The sequence below is a fragment of the Oncorhynchus mykiss genome, chromosome 15 (genome assembly GCF_013265735.2).
Source record: "Oncorhynchus mykiss isolate Arlee chromosome 15, USDA_OmykA_1.1, whole genome shotgun sequence".
Lineage (NCBI taxonomy): Eukaryota > Metazoa > Chordata > Actinopteri > Salmoniformes > Salmonidae > Oncorhynchus > Oncorhynchus mykiss.
This window is the reverse complement of record NC_048579.1, coordinates 23,697,118-23,723,506: the sequence shown is the minus strand read 5'-3', so window position 1 is coordinate 23,723,506 and position 26,389 is coordinate 23,697,118. Positions and strand designations below refer to the sequence as shown.

Below are 26,389 nucleotides of genomic sequence, written 5' to 3'. Positions count from 1 at the left end.
TCCTGGACTTCCTGACGGGCCGCCCCCAGGTGATAAGGGTAGGTAACAACACATCTGCCAAGCTGATCCTCAACACGGGGGCCCATCAGGGGTGTGTGCTCAGTCCTCTCCTGTACTCCCGGTTCACTCTTGACTGCACGGCCAGGCACGACTCCAACACCATCATTAAGTTTGCCGATAACACAGCAGTGGTAGGCATGATCACCGACAATGATGAGACAGCCTGTAGGGAGGAGGTCAGAGACCTGGCCGTGTGGTGCCAGGCCAACAACCTGTCCCTCAACGTGATCAGGACAAAGGAGGGTAGTGAGTACAGTACATCACTGGGGTTAAGCTTTCTGGCATCCAGGACCTCCAAACCAGGTGGTGTCAGAGGAAGGCCCTAAAAATTGTCAACGACTCCAGCCACCCTAGTCATAGACGGTTCTCTCTGCTACAGCACGGCAAGCGGTACCGGAGCGCCAAGTCTTGGTCGAAAAGGCTTCTTAACAGCTTCTACCCCCAAGCCATAAGACTCCTGAACAGCTAATCCAAGGGCTACCTAGACCCCTCTTTTACGCTACTGCTACTCTCTGTTTATTATCTATGCATTGTCACTTCAATTCCACCAAGATGTACATATTAACTCAATTACCTCGACTAACCGGTGCCCACGCCCATTGACTCTGTATCGGTACCCCCTGTATATAGCCTCCACATTGACTCTGTACCGGTACCCCCTGAATATAGCCTCCACATTGACTCTGTACCGGTACCCCCTGTATATAGCCTCCACATTGACTCTGTACCGGTACCCCCTGTATATAGCCTCCACATTGACTCTGTACCGGTACCCCCTGTATATAGCCTCCACATTGACTCTGTACCGGTACCCCCTGTATATAGCCTCCACATTGACTCTGTACCGGTACCCCCTGTATATAGCTTCCACATTGACTCGGTACCGGTTTTGAAGTGCACGGTTACCATGCAGCAAACTCTAACCCACAACATACATAACAAACACACACTACTTGTCTTTCTATGGAGAGAAAAAATCTATTCTGGCTTTTCTGCTGTTTAACATATTTCATTGCTCAACGTAAGCAATAGGTACAAATATTATTTTATATTTGGTTTATTTTGCTGTTTGTTAAAATGATTCACCCATAATCTATAAATATACTGTAGGTACAATGATTATCTGCTTTTATCTTGAGCTCTTAGACCTCACCCTGCAGTCAGGAAAAGAAAAGGCGAGCTACTGTAGTTTCGTTTTCTTGTAAATGTTTTCTCTGTCATGGCGTAGGAAAAGTCATGAGAATGGAATGTTGATCAATGACATAACAAGAGATGACGGTTTATCGTTCAAACAATTTATTGGCCAAAATCAACTGTTGTTTTAGTAAATTTGTCTAAATTACATAATTTTGCAATACATTCAATGTATTTTTATTTTCATAATTTCACACGTAAACAAACAAACAACCATATATTACTGGTGAAATCCAGTATTTTAACATTATAGAGACTTGCTTATCCAAATACGATTTTTGCAAATCAACCTTGTTTTTGTTATGTTATGTTATGCACAAAATAGTATGATGGATTCTGCCCTTCTATGTCCTGAGAAGTGAGTGCTGCTCCTGCAAACATCACAGCTCAGAGTTCAACACAATAGTGCCCTCCAAGCTCATCACTAAGCTAAGGACCTTGGGACTAAACACCTCCCTCTGCAACTGGATCCTGGACTTCCTGACGGGCCGCCCCCAGGTGATAAGGGTAGGTAACAACACATCTGCCAAGCTGATCCTCAACACGGGGGCCCATCAGGGGTGTGTGCTCAGTCCTCTCCTGTACTCCCGGTTCACTCTTGACTGCACGGCCAGGCACGACTCCAACACCATCATTAAGTTTGCCGATAACACAACAGTGGTAGGCCTGATCACCGACAATGATGAGACAGCCTGTAGGGAGGAGGTCAGAGACCTGGCCGTGTGGTGCCAGGCCAACAATTTGTCCCTCAACGTGATCAGGACAAAGGAGATAATTGTGGATTACAGGAAAAGGAGGACTGAGCGTGCCCCCATTCTCATCGACGGGGCTGTAGTGGAGCAGGTTGAGAGCTTCAAGTTCCTTGTCATCCACATCACCAACAAACTAACATGGTCCAAACACACCAAGACAGTCGTGAAGAGGGCATAACAAGACCTATTCCCCCTCAGGAGACTGAAAAGATTTGGCATGGGTCCTCAGATTCTCAAAAGGTTCTACAGCTGCACCATCGAGAACATCCTGACCTGTTGCCTCCGACCGCAAGGCACTACAGAGGGTAGTGAGTACAGTACATCACTGGGGCTAAGCTTTCTGGCATCCAGGACCTCCATACCAGGTGGTGTCAGAGGAAGGCCCTAAAAATTGTCAACGACTCCAGCCACCCTAGTCATAGACGGTTCTCTCTGCTACCGCACGGCAAGCGGTACCGGAGCGCCAAGTCTTGGTCCAAAAGGCTTCTTAACAGCTTCTACCTCCAAGCCATAAGACTCCTGAACAGCTAATCCAAGGGCTACCTAGACCCCTCTTTTACGCTACTGCTACTCTCTGTTTATTATCTATGCATTGTCACTTCAATTCCACCTACATGTACATATTAACTCAATTACCTCGACTAACCGGTGCCCACGCCCATTGACTCTGTACCGGTACCCCCTGTATATAGCCTCCACATTGACTCTGTATCGGTACCCCCTGTATATAGCCTCCACATTGACTCTGTACTGGTACCCCCTGTATATAGCCTCCACATTGACTCTGTACTGGTACCCCCTGTATATAGCCTCCACGTTGACTCTGTACTGGTACCCCCTGTATATAGCCTCCACATTGACTCTGTACCGGTACCCCCTGTATATAGCCTCCACATTGACTCTGTACCGGTACCCCCTGTATATAGCCTCCACATTGACTCTGTACCGGTACCCCCTGTATATAGCCTCCACATTGACTCTGTACCGGTACCCCCTGTATATAGCCTCCACATTGACTCTGTACCGGTACCCCCTGTATATAGCCTCCACATTGACTCTGTACCGGTACCCCCTGTATATAGCCTCCACATTGACTCTGTACCGGTACCCCCTGTATATAGCCTCCACATTGACTCTGTACCCCCTGTATATAGCCTCCACATTGACTCTGTACCGGTACCCCCTGTATATAGCCTCCACATTGACTCTGTACCGGTACCCCCTGTATATAGCCTCCACATTGACTCTGTACCCTCTGTATATAGCCTCCACATTGACTCTGTACCCCCTGTATATAGCCTCCACATTGACTCTGTACCGGTACCCCTGTATATAGCCTCCACATTGACTCTGTACCGGTACCCCCTGTATATAGCCTCCACATTGACTCTGTACCGGTACCCCCTGTATATAGCCTCCACATTGACTCTGTACCCCCTGTATATAGCCTCCACATTGACTCTGTACCCCCTGTATATAGCCTCCACATTGACTCTGTACCGGTACCCCCTGTATATAGCCTCCACATTGACTCTGTACCGGTACCCCCTGTATATAGCCTCCACATTGTACCGGTACCCCCTGTATATAGCCTCCACATTGACTCTGTACCGGTACCCCCTGTATATAGCCTCCACATTGACTCTGTACCGGTACCCCCTGTATATAGCCTCCACATTGACTCTGTACCGGTACCCCCTGTATATAGCCTCCACATTGACTCTGTACCCCCTGTATATAGCCTCCACATTGACTCTGTACCGGTACCCCCTGTATATAGCCTCCACATTGACTCTGTACCGGTACCCCCTGTATATAGCCTCCACATTGACTCTGTACCCTCTGTATATAGCCTCCACATTGACTCTGTACCCCCTGTATATAGCCTCCACATTGACTCTGTACCGGTACCCCTGTATATAGCCTCCACATTGACTCTGTACCGGTACCCCCTGTATATAGCCTCCACATTGACTCTGTACCGGTACCCCCTGTATATAGCCTCCACATTGACTCTGTACCCCCTGTATATAGCCTCCACATTGACTCTGTACCGGTACCCCCTGTATATAGCCTCCACATTGACTCTGTACCGGTACCCCCTGTATATAGCCTCCACATTGACTCTGTACCGGTACCCCCTGTATATAGCCTCCACATTGACTCTGTACCGGTACCCCCTGTATATAGCCTCCACATTGACTCTGTACCGGTACCCCCTGTATATAGCCTCCACATTGACTCTGTACCGGTACCCCCTGTATATAGCCTCCACATTGACTCTGTACTGGTACCCCCTGTATATAGCCTCCACATTGACTCTGTACTGGTACCCCCTGTATATAGCCTCCACATTGACTCTGTACCGGTACCCCCTGTATATAGCCTCCACATTGACTCTGTACTGGTACCCCCTGTATATAGCCTCCACATTGACTCTGTACCGGTACCCCCTGTATATAGCCTCCACATTGACTCTGTACCGGTACCCCCTGTATATAGCCTCCACATTGACTCTGTACCGGTACCCCCTGTATATAGCCTCCACATTGACTCTGTACTGGTACCCCCTGTATATAGCCTCCACATTGACTCTGTACTGGTACCCCCTGTATATAGCCTCCACATTGACTCTGTACCGGTACCCCCTGTATATAGCCTCCACATTGACTCTGTACCGGTACCCCCTGTATATAGCCTCCACATTGACTCTGTACCGGTACCCCCTGTATATAGCCTCCACATTGACTCTGTACCGGTACCCCCTGTATATAGCCTCCACATTGACTCTGTACCGGTACCCCCTGTATATAGCCTCCACATTGACTCTGAATAATTTTTTACTTTTATTTTCTATTTTTTTACTTAACACTTATTTTTCTTAAAACTTCTTAAAGCATTGTTGGGTTAAGGGCTTGTAAGTAGGCATTTCACTGTAATACACCTGTTGTATTCGGCGCATGTGACAAATACAATTTGATTTGATTTGTACTGCGTTGCATCTCTGAAAATTACTTCTGTATGGATGACTACTTTGAATTTCATCAGCCATCTGTGTAAAGTACAGTACTAGACGTGATCTACAAAGATACAGAGATACCATGTCTTATGCATGTTTCATGTACAGTATGTTTCATGACTGAAATATACTGGATTACTAGAAGTATTCTACAGTATGGGCAACACTGGCGAGTACACAGGTACGTAATCTACCTTTGACATTTTGTTTTGAGGAAGAATAAGAGGATTTTATCTGTTGTTATTTAGTGTGAATTAATTTACTGCATGAGTCACACGGTGTCTTAACATACATGTTAACAGAGGCATGTTTAGTCTTTGCTGTTCTTTCCTCTCCTCCCTTTCCTTCCTTCCTTCCTCTCTCTATATTTCTCCTTCTTTCCATTGTAATGGTCAACTGTAACAGTGGCATAGAAAGACTAGAAACAAACGGGAAATGACATATGACACATGTACTGTATGTTAACAGAATGTTGAATAACAATAGACATGTATGTAAACTGTATGTTGATGCCTTTATTACCTGGGCGATGAAGCTATGAAATATTAATATAAAAGATGAGATTGTGGTGGCGTAATAATGGTCATGCTTTCTAGCTTGTTTTGAAGTGCACGGTTACCATGCAGCAAACTCTAACCCACAACATACATAACAAACACACACTACTTGTCTTTCTATGGAGAGAAAAGATTCTATTCTGGCTTTTCTGCTGTTTAACATATTTCATTGCTCAAAATAAGCAATAGGTACAACTATTATATTCACAAAATGTTAATTGTTTTGTTGTTTGTTGAAATGAATAGAGTGATTCACCCATAATCATTGTATCTACAGTATATTTACATATAGATTATCTGCTTTCATCTTGATCTCTTAGACCTCACCCTGCAGTCAGGAGAAAAGGCGAGCTACTGTAGTTTCGTTTTCTTGTAAATGTTCTCTCTGTCATGACGTAGGAAAAGTCATGAGAATGGAATGTAGATCAATGACATAACAAGAGATGACGGTTTATTGTTGTAACAATTTATTGGTCAAAATCAGCTGTTGTTTTAGTCAATGAGACTAAATGACATACTGTTGAAAAACATTCAATGTATTTTTCTCTTCATATTGTTACACATTATCCACCCTTCATCACCAGCGTGAATGACACTGGGGCTGTTGCATTTTAGGCTGGATGGTACCTAAGACAGTGATGCGGTTTGGGTCCCAGACACAGTCCTCTTCTAGACCACTCTTCACCATACCACAGTTAGGAGGAACCCAGGCGGTGTCGTAACCGTTCTCATGCCAGGTTGTCCGCAGAGGATGATCCTGACAGTCAATTCTTTTCACCTTGCCCACATTGACTTTGACTCGGATGACAACCCTCTGATTTTCAGGATGATCCAGGGGGTACCTGCTTGCCTTCTGCAGGTCTCGGCTGAGGTACACTCCACGCCCCAACATACCACCAGCAGACGGACGAAAACCAGAGGCCCTAATTTTCCCTGCCGCCTGCTTAGTGGTGCCATGGTACATGACGTAGGTTTTGCCATCTTGTGGTTCAGATTGGCCCAGTCGCACTACCCCAGAGGGAAGAGTGAAGTCATCTTCTGCCCACATGGTTGTGTAGATGCTGCTGTAAAGAAGACAGGACTGTCAGCTATGTGAGAGATCTACAACACCCTAATGATATGGCCAGTCAGGCACATGCTCAGATAGAGTCCAAGGGGTACTGGAGAACCTGCCCTTTGCCCCTACTATTAAAACAGTGCCCTTTTGATTGGTGGTGTTTTTTAAACTAATTTATTTTCTCTCTTGTTACTTTAAATTGTAACAAATTGTCCATCAAACTACATTATTTCTCATAAACTCATGAATCTTGAAACAAGTCCCCTCCCCAACCCTTCAACCTGCATGGAGTGATCTACAACGCTGGGTGGTGAGTTTGAAATGAATACTGCCAGTAGTTGGTTACTTAGGGTTGCTAGCATGTCTCGTCTCAGGATCAGGGACAGGAAAAGGGGCAACTGCAGTTTGACTGTCAGTAGCAGAACAGATTTAAATCAAGTAAAGACTAGTTAGCTTGTTTTGGAAGCATAACTAACTAGCTGATTCATCTACATTTGGGATGATCAGCTGATCCAGACCACCACAGTAGTGGTTCTAGCAAAGATAATTTTACTTCCTCCCTTTCCCATCTGTGGTTCTAGCTTGTTTACCCTACAATGTGTGATGAGTGAGTGTGGCTTTAAAAAAAACTTTGATCACCTCCTCCCCCATTAAAGGTCTGTTCACGACCCTGTGGCTGGTCGACATTATTATTATGTCTGAGGGACAAGTTTAACTTTCATGGGTGACAGTAACAAATACCCATTATTTTCACAACATTGTAAACAAATTCATTTTTATGTGAAAATGTCATGGTATGCATTCAGTCAATTGTTTAGCTTCTTTGTTGGTGACGTACTCTTTGATCATATGCACATTTTACAGAGAGGATATAAGAGACTTAACATAGTCAAGGCAAAGGACATCCTAAACAAACTGCTCATCAACAGATTCCAAATAATAAGCAAAAGGAAATGTTGGAATGTCAGAAACAAAATGTAAAACTTAGCAGGTTTGATCAACATTAGATGGATAAAGTACTTACCTAATGACAGAGCTGGATGTCTAGCTGACGTTGATCTCAGGGTACAGGTAAGGTAGAGTGATTCAACGGATTACTTTATACCACTTCCAACGGATGTCATGACAAGGACATGCAGTGAATATGCAAACGAATGAGGTTCTAGTTGTACATTTTTGTTTCCCACCAAACAGGTTATCACATGACCAAGGTACATATAAGGATGAAAGGGGGCAGATTTACTAACAGTTTACATCCTCCTATCTCTCTCTCTCAGATGCAGAGATCCTATGTATGTTTCATGACTAAAATCCACTAAGACACAACCAAAAGACTCCAAATAGGATAAGGGTATCCTGTGGTCATGTAGGGCGTTTCACGTGGAACGCCAGGATTGTGGGTTTGATTCCTGCTGGGCCACCAATACCAATATTTGCACAGAAAAAAGCATCTGCTAAATGGCAAGAGCCTGTAAAGGTGTTTCTCAACCCATTATATTCCGGTGCAGAGAAGAGCACAGCTCTGTCTCTTCAATGCCAAACTGGCAGTTGAGATAGTGTTGATACTGGAAAAGCTTCAGGAACTGAGAGAAAAACAGAAGAGTGAAGGCCACAATTGAACTTAATTCTAACCGTACCATACACTTCACACTTGAACGTCACAACCTAGTGGAAACCAATATCTATATTGTTATTAAGCTATGTAAAATGACAGATGATTTGTGGCTGCTTTTCAGATACATTTTTGTACATTTGAATGTTACAGAAATAGGACCTTGGCCTAAAGTTGGAGTGAGCAAGAGAGAACATTTATTTGAGGGTGAACCGTGATCCTATTAACTCGAATGCCCAGCATGGAGAGAAGGAGAAGTGCTCTTTTTCAGGGACTCATGGGGCTCATTTGAATTTTCTGATGCAGCAGGAAAATTCTCAGCGACAAAAATATGATCAAGTAAAGATCCGACATCTGCAGTAATAACTTTAAGGAGATGAAACACTAGACACTTTAATAACGTCTCTGTATCTTGCATTACTCATCTCATATGTGTAAACTGTACTCAACACTATTCTATGGTATCTTAGTCACTTCAATTGTTTGTAAATATTGCATCATCCATCTCATATGTGTATACTGTACTCTATACAATGCCACTGTATCTTAGTTCAATACCGCTCTGACATATATGTATATATTCTTAATCCATTCCTACTCAGATGTATGTGTATTTTGGGAATACGTTGTGAAACTATTACTTGTTAGATACTGCTGCACTGTCAGAGCTAGAAGCAGTAGCATTTCGCTACACACGCAATAACATCTGCTAAACACGTGTATGTGGCCAATAACATTTGATTTGATTTTAACAGCATGTTGAATAGTAATAATAGACACATGTATGTAAACTGTATGTTGACTCCTTTATTTCCTGGGAGATGAAGCTATTAAATATTATTATAAAAGATGAGATCGTGGTGCTGTGATGTTCATGCTTTCTAGCCTGTTTTGAAGTGCACGGTTACCCTGCAATAAACTCTCACCAACAAGACAAATAACAAACACACACTACTTGTCTTCCTATGGAGAAAAAAAATCTATTCAGGCTTTTCTGCTGTTTAACATATTTCATTGCTCAAAGTAAGCAATAGGTACCAATATTATTTTATGTTTTGTTTATTTTGTTGTTTGTTGAAATGAGTAGAGTGATTCACCCATAATCATTGTATCTACAGTATATTTACATATAGATTATCTGCTTTTATCTTGATCTCTTAGACCTCACCCTGCAGTCAGGAGAAAAGGCGAGCTACTGTAGTTTCGTTTTCTTGTAAATGTTCTCTCTGTCATGACGTAGGAAAAGTCATGAGAGTGGAATGTTGATCAATGACATAACAAGAGATAACAGGTTATCGTTGTAACAATTTATTGGTTAAATCAACTGTTGATTTAGTCAGTGAGACTAAATGACATTCTGTTGAAATACATTCAATGTAATTTTCTCTTCATATTGTTACACATTATCCACCCTTCATCACCAGCGTGAAGGACACTGGGGCTGCTGCCTTTGTGGTTGGATGGTACCTAAGACAGTGATGCGGTTTGGGTCCCAGACACAGTCCTCTTCTAGACCACTATTCACCATACCACAGTTAGGAGGAACCCAGGCGGTGTCGTAACCGTTCTCATGCCAGGTTGTCCGCAGAGCATGATACTGACTGTCAATTCTTTTCACCTTGCCCACATTGACTTTGACTCGAATGACAACCCTCTGATTTTCAGGAAGCTCCAGGGGGTACCTGCTTGCCTTCTGCAGGTCTCGGCTGAGGTACACTCCACGCCCCAACATACCACCAGCAGACGGACGAAAACCAGAGGCCCTAATTATCCCTGCCGCCTGCTTAGTGGTGCCATGGTACATGACGTAGGTTTTGCCATCTTGTGGTTCAGATTGGCCCAGTCGCACTACCCCAGAGGGAAGAGTGAAGTCATCTTCTGCCCACATGGTTGTGTAGATGTTGCTGTAAAGAAGACAGGACTGTCAGCTATGTGAGAGATCTACTACACCCTAATGATATGGCCAGTCAGGCACATGCTCAGATAGAGTCCTAGGGGTACTGGAGAACCTGCCCTTTGTCCCTACTATTAAAACAGTGCCCTTTTGATTGGTGGTGATTTTTAAACTAATTTATTTTCTCTCTTGTCACTTTAATTTTAACAAATTGCCCATTAAACTAGATATTCTCATGAACTCATGAATCTTGAAACAAGTCCCCTCCCCAACCCTTCAACCTGCATGGAGTGATCTACAACGCTGGGTGGTGAGTTTGAAATGATTACTGCCAGTAGTTGGTTACTTAGGGTTGCTACCATGTCTCGTCTCAGGATCAGGGACAGGAAAAGGGGCAACTGCAGTTTGACTGTCAGTAGCAGAACAGATTTAAATCAAGTAAAGACTAGTTAGCTTGTTTTGGAAGCATAGCTAACTACCTGATTCATCTGCATTTGGGATGATCAGCTGATCCAGACCACCACAGTAGTGGTTCTAGCAAAGATCATTTTACTTCCTCCCTTTCATCTGTGGTTCTAGCTTGTTTACCCTACAATGTGTGATGAGTGAGTGTGGCTTTGTTTTTACTTTGATCACCTTAAAGGTCTGTTCACGACCCTGTGGCTGGTCGACATTATTATGCCGGGTAGTAATTGTTTAGCTTCTTTGTTGGTGACCTACTCTTTGATCATATGCACATTTTACAGAGAGGATATAAGAGACTTAACATAGTCAAGGCAAAGGACATCCTAAACAAACTGCTCATCAACAGATTCCAAATAATAAGCAAAAGGAAATGTTGGAATGTCAGAAACAAAATGTAAAACTTAGCAGGTTTGATCAACATTAGATGGATAAAGTACTTACCTAATGACAGAGCTGGATGTCTAGCTGACGTTGATCTCAGGGTACAGGTAAGGTAGAGTGATTCAACGGATGACTTTATACCACTTCTAAAGGAAGATTTGACAAGGGCGTGTTGTGCAGTGAATATGCAAACAAATGAGGTTCTAGTTGTACATTTTGTTTCCCATCAAACAGGTTATCACATCACCAAGGTACATATAAGGATGAAAGGCGGCAGATTTACTAACAGTTTACATCCTCCTCTCTCTCTCTCTCTCTCTCTCTCTCTCTCAGATGCAGAGATCCTATGTATGTTTCATGAGTGAAATCCACTAAGACACAAAGAATGGACTCCACATAGGATAAGGGTATCTGTGGATACCATGTGTAATGCATGTTTCATGTATGTTTCATGACTGAAATACACTGGAAGTGTTCTACAGTAGGGGGATGTCCATGTTACATTTATAAACCTTCCTTCCTTCCTCTATCTATTTTTCTCTTCGCCTTCCTACCTCTTTCCATTATAATGGTCAACTGTAACAGTGGCATAGAAAGACTAGAAACAAACGAGAAATGACATATCACACATGTACTGTATGTAAACCGTATGTTGAATAAAAGTACACATGTATGTTAACTGTATGTTGATGCCTTTATTTCCTGGGAGATTAAGCTATTAATTATTATGATAAAAGACGAGATTGTGCTGCCGTAATGGTCATGATTTCTAGCCTGTTTTGAACATATTTTATTGCTCAATGTACGCAACAGGCACAAATATGATTTACACAAATGATTATTATTTAGTTGTTTGTTGAAATGAGTAGAGTGATTCACTCATAATCATTGTACCTACAGTATATTTATATATAGATTATCTGCTTTCATCTTGATCTCTTAGACCTCACCCTGCAGTCAGGAGAAAAGGCGAGCTACTGTAGTTTCGATTTCTTGTAAATGTTTTCTCTGTCATGGCATAGGAAAAGTCATGAGAATGGAATGTAGATCAATGACATAACAAGAAATGACGGTTACTACTGCACTGTCAGAGCTAGAAGCAGTAGCATTTCGCTACACACGCAATAACATCTGCTAAACACGTGTATGTGGCCAATAACATTTGATTTGATTTTAACAGCATGTTGAATAGTAATAATAGACACATGTATGTAAACTGTATGTTGATTCCTTTATTTCCTGGGAGATGAAGCTATTAAATATTATTATAAAAGATGAGATCGTGGTGCTGTGATGTTCATGCTTTCTAGCCTGTTTTGAAGTGCACGGTTACCCTGCAATAAACTCTCACCAACAAGACAAATAACAAACACACACTACTTGTCTTCCTATGGAGAAAAAAAATCTATTCAGGCTTTTCTGCTGTTTAACATATTTCATTGCTCAAAGTACGCAATAGGTACCAATATTATTTAATGTTTTGTTTATTTTGCTGTTTGTTAAAATGATTCACCCATAATCTATAAATATACTGTAGGTACAATGATTATCTGCTTTTATCTTGATCTCTTAGACCTCACCCTGCAGTCAGGAGAAAAGGCGAGCTACCGTAGTTTCGTTTTCTTGTAAATGTTTTCTCTGTCATGACGTAGGAAAAGTCATGAGAATGGAATGTTGATCAATGACATAACAAGAGATGACGGTTTATCGTTCAAACAATTTATTGTCCAAAATCAACTGTTGTTTTAGTAAATTTGTCTAAATTACATACTTTGGCAATACATTCAATGTATTTTTATTTTCATAATTTCACACGTAAACAAACAAACAACCATATATTACTGGTGAAATCCAGTATTTTAACATTATAGAGACTTGCTTATCCAAATAAGATTTTTGCAAATCAACCTTGTTTTTGTTATGTTATGCACAAAATAGTTTGATGGATTCTGCCCTTCTATGTCCTGAGAAGTGAGTGCTGCTCCTGCAAACATCACAGCTCAGCGTTCAACACAATAGTGCCCTCAAAGCTCATCACTAAGCTAAGGACCCTGGGACTAAACACCTCCCTCTGCAACTGGATCCTGGACATCCTGACGGGCCGCCCCCAGGTGATAAGGGTAGGTAACAACACATCTGCCAAGCTGATCTTCAACACGGGGGCCCATCAGGGGTGTGTGCTCAGTCCTCTCCTGTACTCGCGGTTCACTCTTGACTGCACGGCCAGGCACGACTCCAACACCATCATTAAGTTTGCCGATAACAAAGCAGTGGTAGGCATGATCACCGACAATGATGAGACAGCCTGTAGGGAGGAGGTCAGAGACCTGGCCGTGTGGTGCCAGGCCAACAACCTGTCCCTCAACGTGATCAGGACAAAGGAGGGTAGTGAGTACAGTACATCACTGGGGCTAAGCTTTCTGGCATCCAGGACCTCCATACCAGGTGGTGTCAGAGGAAGGCCCTAAAAATTGTCAACGACTCCAGCCACCCTAGTCATAGACGGTTCTCTCTGCTACAGCACGGCAAGCGGTACCGGAGCGCCAAGTCTTGGTCGAAAAGGCTTCTTAACAGCTTCTACCCCCAAGCCATAAGACTCCTGAAAAGCTAATCCAAGGGCTACCTAGACCCCTCTTTTACGCTACTGCTACTCTCTGTTTATTATCTATGCATTGTCACTTCAATTCCACCAAGATGTACATATTAACTCAATTACCTCGACTAACCGGTGCCCACGCCCATTGACTCTGTATCGGTACCCCCTGTATATAGCCTCCACATTGACTCTGTACCGGTACCCCCTGTATATAGCCTCCACATTGACTCTGTACCGGTACCCCCTGTATATAGCCTCCACATTGACTCTGTACCGGTACCCCCTGTATATATTCTCCACATTGACTCTGTACCGGTACCCCCTGTATATAGCCTCCACATTGACTCTGTACCGGTACCCCCTGTATATAGCCTCCACATTGACTCTGTACCGGTACCCCCTGTATATAGCTTCCACATTGACTCGGTACCGGTTTTGAAGTGCACGGTTACCATGCAGCAAACTCTAACCCACAACATACATAACAAACACACACTACTTGTCTTTCTATGGAGAGAAAAAATCTATTCTGGCTTTTCTGCTGTTTAACATATTTCATTGCTCAACGTAAGCAATAGGTACAAATATTATTTTATATTTGGTTTATTTTGCTGTTTGTTAAAATGATTCACCCATAATCTATAAATATACTGTAGGTACAATGATTATCTGCTTTTATCTTGAGCTCTTAGACCTCACCCTGCAGTCAGGAAAAGAAAAGGCGAGCTACTGTAGTTTCGTTTTCTTGTAAATGTTTTCTCTGTCATGACGTAGGAAAAGTCATGAGAATGGAATGTTGATCAATGACATAACAAGAGATGACGGTTTATCGTTCAAACAATTTATTGTCCAAAATCAACTGTTGTTTTAGTAAATTTGTCTAAATTACATACTTTGGCAATACATTCAATGTATTTTTATTTTCATAATTTCACACGTAAACAAACAAACAACCATATATTACTGGTGAAATCCAGTATTTTAACATTATAGAGACTTGCTTATCCAAATAAGATTTTTGCAAATCAACCTTGTTTTTGTTATGTTATGTTATGCACAAAATAGTATGATGGATTCTGCCCTTCTATGTCCTGAGAAGTGAGTGCTGCTCCTGCAAACATCACAGCTCAGAGTTCAACACAATAGTGCCCTCCAAGCTCATCACTAAGCTAAGGACCTTGGGACTAAACACCTCCCTCTGCAACTGGATCCTGGACTTCCTGACGGGCCGCCCCCAGGTGATAAGGGTAGGTAACAACACATCTGCCAAGCTGATCCTCAACACGGGGGCCCATCAGGGGTGTGTGCTCAGTCCTCTCCTGTACTCCCGGTTCACTCTTGACTGCACGGCCAGGCACGACTCCAACACCATCATTAAGTTTGCCGATAACACAGCAGTGGTAGGCATGATCACCGACAATGATGAGACAGCCTGTAGGGAGGAGGTCAGAGACCTGGCCGTGTGGTGCCAGGCCAACAACCTGTCCCTCAACGTGATCAGGACAAAGGAGATGATTTTGGACTACAGGAAAAGGAGGACTGAGCGTGCCCCCATTCTCATCGATGGGGCTGTAGTGGAGCAGGTTGAGAGCTTCAAGTTCCTTGGCGTCCACATCACCAACAAACTAACATGTTCCAAGCACACCAAGGCAGTCATGAAGAGGGCATGACAAGACCTATTCCCCCTCAGGAGACTGAAAATATTTGGTATGGGTCCTCAGATCCTCAAAAGGTTCTACAGCTGCACCATCGAGAACATCCTGACCTGTTGCATCACTGCCTGGTATGGCAACTGCTCGGCCTCCGACCGCAAGGCACTATAGAGGGTAGTGCGTACAGTACATCACTGGGGCTAAGCTTCCTGGCATCCAGGACCTCTATACCAGGTGGTGTCAGAGGAAGGCCTAAAAATTGTCAACGACTCCAGCCACCTTAGTCATAGACGGTTCTCTCTGCTACCGCACGGCAAGCGGTACCGGAGGGCCAAGTCTTGGTCGAAAAGGCTTCTTAACAGCTTCTACCCCCAAGCCATAAGACTCCTAAACAGCTAATCCAAGGGCTACCTAGACCCCTCTTTTACGCTACTGCTACTCTCTGTTTATTATCTATGCATTGTCACTTCAATTCCACCTACATGTACATATTAACTCAATTACCTCGACTAACCGGTGCCCACGCCCATTGACTCTGTACCGGTACCCCCTGTATATAGCCTCGACATTGACTCTGTACCGGTACCCCCTGTATATAGCCTCCACATTGACTCTGTACCGGTACCCCCTGTATATAGCCTCCACATTGACTCTGTACCGGTACCCCCTGTATATAGCCTCCACATTGACTCTGTACCGGTACCCCCTGTATATAGCCTCCACATTGACTCTGTACCGGTACCCCCTGTATATAGCCTCCACATTGACTCTGTACCGGTACCCCCTGTATATAGCCTCTACATTGACTCTGTACCGGTACCCCCTGTATATAGCCTCCACATTGACTCTGTACCGGTACCCCCTGTATATAGCCTCCACATTGACTCTGTACCGGTACCCCCTGTATATAGCCTCCACATTGACTCTGTACCGGTACCCCCTGTATATAGCCTCCACATTGACTCTGTACCGGTACCCCCTGTATATAGCCTCCACATTGACTCTGTACCGGTACCCCCTGTATATAGCCTCCACATTGACTCTGTACCGGTACCCCCTGTATATAGCCTCCACATTGACTCTGTACCGGTACCCCCTGTATATAGCCTCCACATTGACTCTGTACCGGTACCCCCTGTATATAGCCTCCACATTGACTCTGTACCGGTACCCCCTGTATATAGCCTCCACATTGACTCTGTACCGGTACCCCCTGTATATAGCCTCCACATTGACTCTGTACCGGTACCCCCTGTATATAGCCTCCACATTGACTCTGTACCGGTACCCCCTGTATATAGCCTCCACATTGACTCTGTACCGGTACCCCCTGTATATAGCCTCCACATTGACTCTGTACCGGTACCCCCTGTATATAGCCTCCACATTGACTCTGTACCGGTACCCCCTGTATATAGCCTCCACATTGACTCTGTACCGGTACCCCCTGTATATAGCCTCCACATTGACTCTGTACCGGTACCCCCTGTATATAGCCTCCACATTGACTCTGTACCGGTACCCCCTGTATATAGCCTCTACATTGACTCTGTACCGGTACCCCCTGTATATAGCCTCCACATTGACTCTGTACCGGTACCCCCTGTATATAGCCTCCACATTGACTCTGTACCGGTACCCCCTGTATATAGCCTCCACATTGACTCTGTACCGGTACCCCCTGTATATAGCCTCCACATTGACTCTGTACCGGTACCCCCTGTATATAGCCTCCACATTGACTCTGTACCGGTACCCCCTGTATATAGCCTCCACATTGACTCTGTACCGGTACCCCCTGTATATAGCCTCCACATTGACTCTGTACCGGTACCCCCTGTATATAGCCTCCACATTGACTCTGTACCGGTACCCCCTGTATATAGCCTCCACATTGACTCTGTACCGGTACCCCCTGTATATAGCCTCCACATTGACTCTGTACCGGTACCCCCTGTATATAGCCTCCACATTGACTCTGTACCGGTACCCCCTGTATATAGCCTCCACATTGACTCTGTACCGGTACCCCCTGTATATAGCCTCCACATTGACTCTGTACCGGTACCCCCTGTATATAGCCTCCACATTGACTCTGTACCGGTACCCCCTGTATATAGCCTCCACATTGACTCTGTACCGGTACCCCCTGTATATAGCCTCCACATTGACTCTGTACCGGTACCCCCTGTATATAGCCTCCACATTGACTCTGTACCGGTACCCCCTGTATATAGCCTCCACATTGACTCTGTACCGGTACCCCCTGTATATAGCCTCCACATTGACTCTGTACCGGTACCCCCTGTATATAGCCTCCACATTGACTCTGTACCGGTACCCCCTGTATATAGCCTCCACATTGACTCTGTACCGGTACCCCCTGTATATAGCCTCCACATTGACTCTGTACCGGTACCCCCTGTATATAGCCTCCACATTGACTCTGTACCGGTACCCCCTGTATATAGCCTCCACATTGACTCTGTACCGGTACCCCCTGTATATAGCCTCCACATTGACTCTGTACCGGTACCCCCTGTATATAGCCTCCACATTGACTCTGTACCGGTACCCCCTGTATATAGCCTCCACATTGACTCTGTACCGGTACCCCCTGTATATAGCCTCCACATTGACTCTGTACCGGTACCCCGTGTATATAGCCTCCACATTGACTCTGTACCGGTACCCCGTGTATATAGCCTCCACATTGACTCTGTACCGGTACCCCCTGTATATAGCCTCCACATTGACTCTGTACCGGTACGTATATAGCCTCTACATTGACTCTGTACCGGTACCCCCTGTATATAGCCTCTACATTGACTCTGTACCGGTACCCCTATATATAGCCTCCACATTGACTCTGTACCGGTACCCCCTGTATATAGCCTCCACATTGACTCTGTACCGGTACCCCCTGTATATAGCCTCCACATTGACTCTGTACCGGTACCCCCTGTATATAGCCTCCACATTGACTCTGTACCGGTACCCCCTGTATATAGCCTCCACATTGACTCTGTACCGGTACCCCCTGTATATAGCCTCCACATTGACTCTGTACCGGTACCCCCTGTATATAGCCTCCACATTGACTCTGTACCGGTACCCCCTGTATATAGCCTCCACATTGACTCTGTACCGGTACCCCCTGTATATAGCCTCCACATTGACTCTGTACCGGTACCCCCTGTATATAGCCTCCACATTGACTCTGTACCGGTACCCCCTGTATATAGCCTCCACACTGACTCTGTACCGGTACCCCCTGTATATAGCCTCCACATTGACTCTGTACCGGTACCCCCTGTATATAGCCTCCACATTGACTCTGTACCGGTACCCCTGTATATAGCCTCCACATTGACTCTGTACCGGTACCCCCTGTATATAGCCTCCACATTGACTCTGTACCGGTACCCCCTGTATATAGCCTCCACATTGACTCTGTACCGGTACCCCCTGTATATAGCCTCTACATTGACTCTGTACCGGTACCCCCTGTATATAGCCTCCACATTGACTCTGTACCGGTACCCCCTGTATATAGCCTCCACATTGACTCTGTACCGGTACCCCCTGTATATAGCCTCCACATTGACTCTGTACCGGTACCCCCTGTATATAGCCTCCACATTGACTCTGTACCGGTACCCCCTGTATATAGCCTCCACATTGACTCTGTACCGGTACCCCCTGTATATAGCCTCCACATTGACTCTGTACCGGTACCCCCTGTATATAGCCTCCACATTGACTCTGTACCGGTACCCCCTGTATATAGCCTCCACATTGACTCTGTACCGGTACCCCCTGTATATAGCCTCCACATTGACTCTGTACCGGTACCCCCTGTATATAGCCTCCACATTGACTCTGTACCGGTACCCCCTGTATATAGCCTCCACATTGACTCTGTACCGGTACCCCCTGTATATAGCCTCCACATTGACTCTGTACCGTAACACCCTGTATATATCCTCCACATTGACTCTGTACCGTAACACCCTGTATATAGCCTCCACATTGACTCTGTACCGTAACACCCTGTATATAGCCTCCACATTGACTCTGTACCGGTACACCCTGTATATAGCCTCCACATTGACTCTGTACCGGTACCCCCTGTATATAGCCTCCACATTGACTCTGTACCGTAACACCCTGTATATAGCCTCCACATTGACTCTGTACCGGTACCCCCTGTATATAGCCTCCACATTGACTCTGTACCGGTACCCCCTGTATATAGCCTCCACATTGACTCTGTACCGTAACACCCTGTATATAGCCTCCACATTGACTCTGTACCGGTACCCCCTGTATATAGCCTCCACATTGACTCTGTACCGGTACCCCCTGTATATAGCCTCCACACTGACTCTGTACCGGTACCCCCTGTATATAGCCTCCACATTGACTCTGTACCGTAACACCCTGTATATAGCCTCCACATTGACTCTGTACCGTAACACCCTGTATATAGCCTCCACATTGACTCTGTACCGTAACACCATGTATATAGCCTCCACATTGACTCTGTACCGTAACACCCTGTATATAGCCTCCACATTGACTCTGTACCGTAACACCCTGTATATAGCCTCCACATTGACTCTGTACCGGTACACCCTGTATATAGCCTCCACATTGACTCTGTACCGGTACCCCCTGTATATAGCCTCCACATTGACTCTGTACCGTAACACCCTGTATATAGCCTCCACATTGACTCTGTACCGTAACACCCTGTATATAGCCTCCACATTGACTCTGTACCGTAACACCCTGTATATAGCCTCCACATTGACTCTGTACCGTAACACCCTGTATATAGCCTCCACATTGACTCTGTACCGGTACCCCCTGTATATAGCCTCCACATTGACTCTGTACCGTAACACCCTGTATATAGCCTCCACATTGACTCTGTACCGGTACCCCCTGTATATAGCCTCCACATTGACTCTGTACCGGTACCCCCTGTATATAGCCTCCACATTGACTCTGTACCGTAACACCCTGTATATAGCCTCCACATTGACTCTGTACCGTAACACCCTGTATATAGCCTCCACATTGACTCTGTACCGTAACACCCTGTATATAGCCTCCACATTGACTCTGTACCGTAACACCCTGTATATAGCCTCCACATTGACTCTGTACCGTAACACCCTGTATATAGCCTCCACATTGACTCTGTACCGTAACACCCTGTATATAGCCTCCACATTGACTCTGTACCGTAACACCCTGTATATAGCCTCCACATTGACTCTGTACCGTAACACCCTGTATATAGCCTCCACATTGACTCTGTACCGTAACACCCTGTATATAGCCTCCACATTGACTCTGTACCGTAACACCCTGTATATAGCCTCCACATTGACTCTGTACCGTAACACCCTGTATATAGCCTCCACATTGACTCTGTACCGTAACACCCTGTATATAGCCTCCACATTGACTCTGTACCGTAACACCCTGTATATAGCCTCCACATTGACTCTGTACCGTAACACCCTGTATATAGCCTCCACATTGACTCTGTACCGTAACACCCTGTATATAGCCTCCACATTGACTCTGTACCGTAACACCCTGTATATAGCCTCCACATTGACTCTGTACCGGTACCCCCTGTATATAGCCTCCACATTGACTCTGTACCGGTACCCCCTGTATATAGCCTCCACATTGACTCTGTACCGTAACACCCTGTATATAGCCTCCACATTGACTCTGTACCGTAACACCCTGTATATAGCCTCCACATTGACTCTGTACCGTAACACCCTGTATATAGCCTCCACATTGACTCTGTACCGTAACACCCTGTATATAGCCTCCACATTGACTCTGTACCGGTACCCCCTGTATATAGCCTCCACATTGACTCTGTACCGTAACACCCTGTATATAGCCTCCACATTGACTCTGTACCGGTACCCCCTGTATATAGCCTCCACATTGACTCTGTACCGGTACCCCCTGTATATAGCCTCCACATTGACTCTGTACCGTAACACCCTGTATATAGCCTCCACATTGACTCTGTACCGTAACACCCTGTATATAGCCTCCACATTGACTCTGTACCGTAACACCCTGTATATAGCCTCCACATTGACTCTGTACCGTAACACCCTGTATATAGCCTCCACATTGACTCTGTACCGTAACACCCTGTATATAGCCTCCACATTGACTCTGTACCGTAACACCCTGTATATAGCCTCCACATTGACTCTGTACCGTAACACCCTGTATATAGCCTCCACATTGACTCTGTACCGTAACACCCTGTATATAGCCTCCACATTGACTCTGTACCGTAACACCCTGTATATAGCCTCCACATTGACTCTGTACCGTAACACCCTGTATATAGCCTCCACATTGACTCTGTACCGTAACACCCTGTATATAGCCTCCACATTGACTCTGTACCGTAACACCCTGTATATAGCCTCCACACTGACTCTGTACCGTAACACCCTGTATATAGCCTCCACATTGACTCTGTACCGTAACACCCTGTATATAGCCTCCACATTGACTCTGTACCGTAACACCCTGTATATAGCCTCCACATTGACTCTGTACCGTAACACCCTGTATATAGCCTCCACATTGACTCTGTACCGTAACACCCTGTATATAGCCTCCACATTGACTCTGTACCGTAACACCCTGTATATAGCCTCCACATTGACTCTGTACCGTAACACCCTGTATATAGCCTCCACATTGACTCTGTACCGTAACACCCTGTATATAGCCTCCACATTGACTCTGTACCGTAACACCCTGTATATAGCCTCACTATTTTATTTTACTGCTGCCGTTGAATTATCTTTTACTTTTACTTTCAATTTTTTTACTTAACACTTATTTTTCTTAAAACTTCTTAAAGCATTGTTGGTTAAGGGCTTGTAAGTAAGCATTTCACTGTAAGGTCTACCTGTTGTATGATTTGTACTGTGCTGTATCTCTGAACATCACTACTGTATGGATGACTACTTTGAATTTCATCAGCCATCTGTGTAAAGTACAGTACTAGACGTGATCTACAAAGATACAGAGATACCATGTGTTATGCATGTTTCATGTACAGTATGTTTCATGACTGAAATATACCGGATTACTAGAAGTATTCTACAGTATGGGCAACACTGGCGAGTACACAGGTACGTAATCTACCTTTTTGACAGTTTGTTTTGAGGAAGAATAAGATGATTTTATCTGTTGTTATTTAGTGTGAATGAATTTACTGCATGAGTCACACGGTGTCTTAACATACATGTTAACAGAGGCATGTTTAGTCTTTGCTGTTCTTTCCTCTCCTCCCTTTCCTTCCTTCCTTCCTCTCTCTATATTTCTCCTTCTTTCCATTGTAATGGTCAACTGTAACAGTGGCACAGAAAGACTAGAAACAAACGGGAAATGACATATGACACATGTACTGTATGTTAACAGAATGTTGAATAACAATAGACATGTATGTAAACTGTATGTTGATGCCTTTATTACCTGGGCGATGAAGCTATGAAATATTAATATAAAAGATGAGATTGTGGTGGCGTAATAATGGTCATGCTTTCTAACTTGTTTTGAAGTGCACGGTTACCATGCAGCAAACTCTAACCCACAACATACATAACAAACACACACTACTTGTCTTTCTATGGAGAGAAAAAATCTATTCAGGCTTTTCTGCTGTTTAACATATTTCATTGCTCAAAATAAGCAATAGGTACAACTATTATATTCACAAAATGTTAATTGTTTTGTTGTTTGTTGAAATGAATAGAGTGATTCACCCATAATCATTGTATCTACAGTATATTTACATATAGATTATCTGCTTTTATCTTGATCTCTGACACCTCACCCTGCAGTCAGGAGAAAAGGCGAGCTACTGTAGTTTCGTTTTCTTGTAAATGTTCTCTCTGTCATGACGTAGGAAAAGTCATGAGAATGGAATGTAGATCAATGACATAACAAGAGATGACGGTTTATTGTTGTAACAATTTATTGGTCAAAATCAGCTGTTGTTTTAGTCAATGAGACTAAATGACATTCTGTTGAAATACATTCAATGTATTTTTCTCTTCATATTGTTACACATTATCCACCCTTCATCACCAGCGTGAATGACACTGGGGCTGTTGCATTTTAGGCTGGATGAAATCTAAGACAGTGATGCGGTTTGGATCCCAGACACAGTCCTCTTCTAGACCACTCTTCACCATACCACAGTTAGGAGGAACCCAGGCGGTGTCGTAACCGTTCTCATGCCAGGTTGTCCGCAGAGCATGATACTGACTGTCAATTCTTTTCACCTTGCCCACATTGACTTTGACTCGAATGACAACCCTCTGATTTTCAGGATGATCCAGGGGGTACCTGCTTGCCTTCTGCAGGTCTCGGCTGAGGTACACTCCACGCCCCAACATACCACCAGCAGACTGACGAAAACCAGTGTTCAGGATTTGATTTGCGGCCTGCTTAGTGGTGCCGTGGTACATGATGTAGGTATAGCCATCTTGTGGTTCAGATTGGCCCAGTCGCACTACCCCAGAGGGAAGAGAGAAGTCATCTTCTGCCCACATGGTTGTGTAAATGCTGCTGTAAAGAAGACAGGACTGTCAGTGATGTGAGAGATCTACTACACCCTAATGATATGGCCAGTCAGGCACATGCTCAGATAGAGTCCTAGGGGTACTGGAGAACCTGCCCTTTGTCCCTACTATTAAAACAGTGCCCTTTTGATTGGTGGTGTTTTTTAAACTTATTTATTTTCTCTCTTGTTACTTTAATTTTAACAAATTGCCCATCAAACTAGATGTTCTCATGAACTCATGAATCTTGAAACAAGTCCCCTCCCCAACCCTTCAACCTGCATGGAGTGATCTACAGCGCTGGGTGGTGAGTTTGAAATGAATACTGCCAGTAGTTGGTTACTTAGGGTTGCTAGCATGTCTCGTCTCAGGATCAGGGACAGGAAAAGGGGCAACTGCAGTTTGACTGTCAGTAGCAGAACAGATTTAAATCAAGTAAAGACTAGTTAGCTTGTTTTGGAAGCATAACTAACTAGCTGATTCATCTGCATTTGGGATGATCAGCTGATCCAGACCACCACAGTAGTGGTTCTAGCAAAGATCATTTTACTTCCTCCCTTTCATCTGTGGTTCTAGCTTGTTTACCCTACAATGTGTGATGAGTGAGTGTGGCTTTTTTTTTTTTACCTTGAGCATCTCCCCCATCAAAGGTCTGTCCACACAACATTTTGATTTAGTTTAATAACTTCTTTGTTGCTGAGAATTTTCCTTCACCGCAGAAAATGTAAACTTGTAGTGTATTTGAGTTTTAAAAAGGCATCTAAAGTTTGTAATTTCCACTTTGACATTTCAGACTAGATTTCCCCTAACAAAACATTTATCGACACCTACAAAATTGTCCAATTATTATAATCCACATAATAATTCACATTTCCCATTGCTGCAGGATTATTTTCCTGCTGTAGCAAACTGTCTCAAATTAAGATCCTACATCTGTAGCTTAACTTCTATGTAGTAGCTTAACTTCTATGGGGGACAGTAACAAACCTCCATTCTTTTCACAACATTATAAACAAAAACCGTAAGGTGCAAAACGATTCCATGAAAATGTCATGGTATGCTTTCATTCAATTGTTTCGCTTCTTTGTTGGTGACCTAGTCTTTGATCATATGCACATTTTACAGAGAGGATATAAGAGACTTAGCATAGTCAAGGCAAAGGACATCCTAAACAAATTGCTCATCTACAGATTCCAAAAATAACCAAAATGCAGAGTTGAAATATTGAAACCAAAATGTCAAACTTATGACACTTAGGAAGTATGATCACGATTAGATGGATAAAGTACTTACCTAATGTTGTCTAGGTGATGTTGATCTCAGGGTACAGGTAAGGTAAGAGTGATTCAACAGATTACTTTAGAACAGTTCTAGAGGAAGTTATGACAAGGGTGTGTCGTTATGCAAACGAATGAGGGTCTGCTTTTAAGTTTCATTTCCCGTCATACAGGATATCACATGATCAAGGTTCATATAAGGATGAGAGGGGAGACTAAACAGTTTCCACCCTCCTCCTCAAACTCTCTCTCTCTTGCTCACTGTCTTTGTTTTAAGGGGTGGGTCAACTTTAATATTGCGGATAGATTGTTGCTTCCAGCAATGTAATTGTCTGCATCATTTCCAATTCCCCATATATTTTTGGGGTAAATATATATATTTATATATTTACAGTCGTGGTCAAAAGTTTTGAGAATGACACAATTATTCAGTGCTTCAGTGTCTTTAGATATCTTTGTCAGATGTTACTATGGAATACTGAAGTATAATTACAAGCATTTCATAAGTGTCAAAGGCTTTTATTGACAATTACATGAAGTTGATGCAAAGAGTCCATATTTGCAGTGTTACCCTTCTTTTTCAAGACCTCTGCAATCCACCCTGGCATGCTGTCAATTGACTTCTGGGCCACATCCTGACTGATGGCAGCCCATTCTTGCATAATCAATGCTTGGAGTTTGTCAGAATTTGTGGGATTTTGTGTGTCCACCCGCCTCTTGAGGATTGACCACAAATTCTCAATGGGATTAAGGTCTGGGGATTTTCCTGGCCATGGACCCAAAATATTGATGTTTTGTTCCCCGAGCCACTTAGTTATCACTTTTGTCTTATTGCAAGGTGCTCCATCATGTTGGAAAAGGCATTGTTCGTCACCAAACTGTTCCTGGATGGTTGGGAGACGTTGCTCTCGGAGGATGTGTTGGTACCATTGGCTGAGAAGCAACCCCACACATGAATCGTCTCAGGATGCTTTACTATTGGCATGACACAGGACTGATGGTAGCGCTCACCTTGTCTTCTCCGGACAAGCTTTTTTCCGGATGCCCCAAACAATCGGAAAGGGGATTCATCAGAGAAAATTACTTTACCCCAGTCCTCAGCAGTCCAATCCCTGTACCCTTTGCAGAATATCCATCTGTCCCTGATGTTTTTCCTGGATAGAAGTGGCTTCTTTGCTGCCCTTCTTGACACCAGGCCATCCTCCAAAAGTCTTCGCCGCACTGTGCATGCAGATAC

At 44.1% G+C, this 26,389-nt stretch overlaps 2 protein-coding genes across 6 annotated transcripts in view; both read right to left on the bottom strand.

The window, feature by feature from the left end:
- Window positions 1–25,327, bottom strand: part of gig2e (grass carp reovirus (GCRV)-induced gene 2e) — a 31,996-nt gene extending 6,669 nt beyond the window's left edge. The window contains exons 1-4 of the mRNA XM_036944105.1: window positions 25,169–25,327; window positions 23,430–23,882; window positions 9,688–10,113; window positions 6,174–6,646 (exon numbers count right to left, since the gene is read on the bottom strand). Of these exons, the coding sequence (XP_036800000.1) occupies window positions 6,174–6,646; window positions 9,688–10,113; window positions 23,430–23,866 (1,336 nt within the window). The 5' untranslated portion in view covers window positions 23,867–23,882; window positions 25,169–25,327. The remainder of the gene's footprint in view (window positions 1–6,173; window positions 6,647–9,687; window positions 10,114–23,429; window positions 23,883–25,168) is intronic.
- LOC110489839 (uncharacterized protein C8orf34 homolog) overlaps window positions 1–26,389 on the bottom strand; it is a 169,770-nt gene that overhangs the window by 112,932 nt on the left and 30,449 nt on the right. The window lies entirely within an intron of this gene.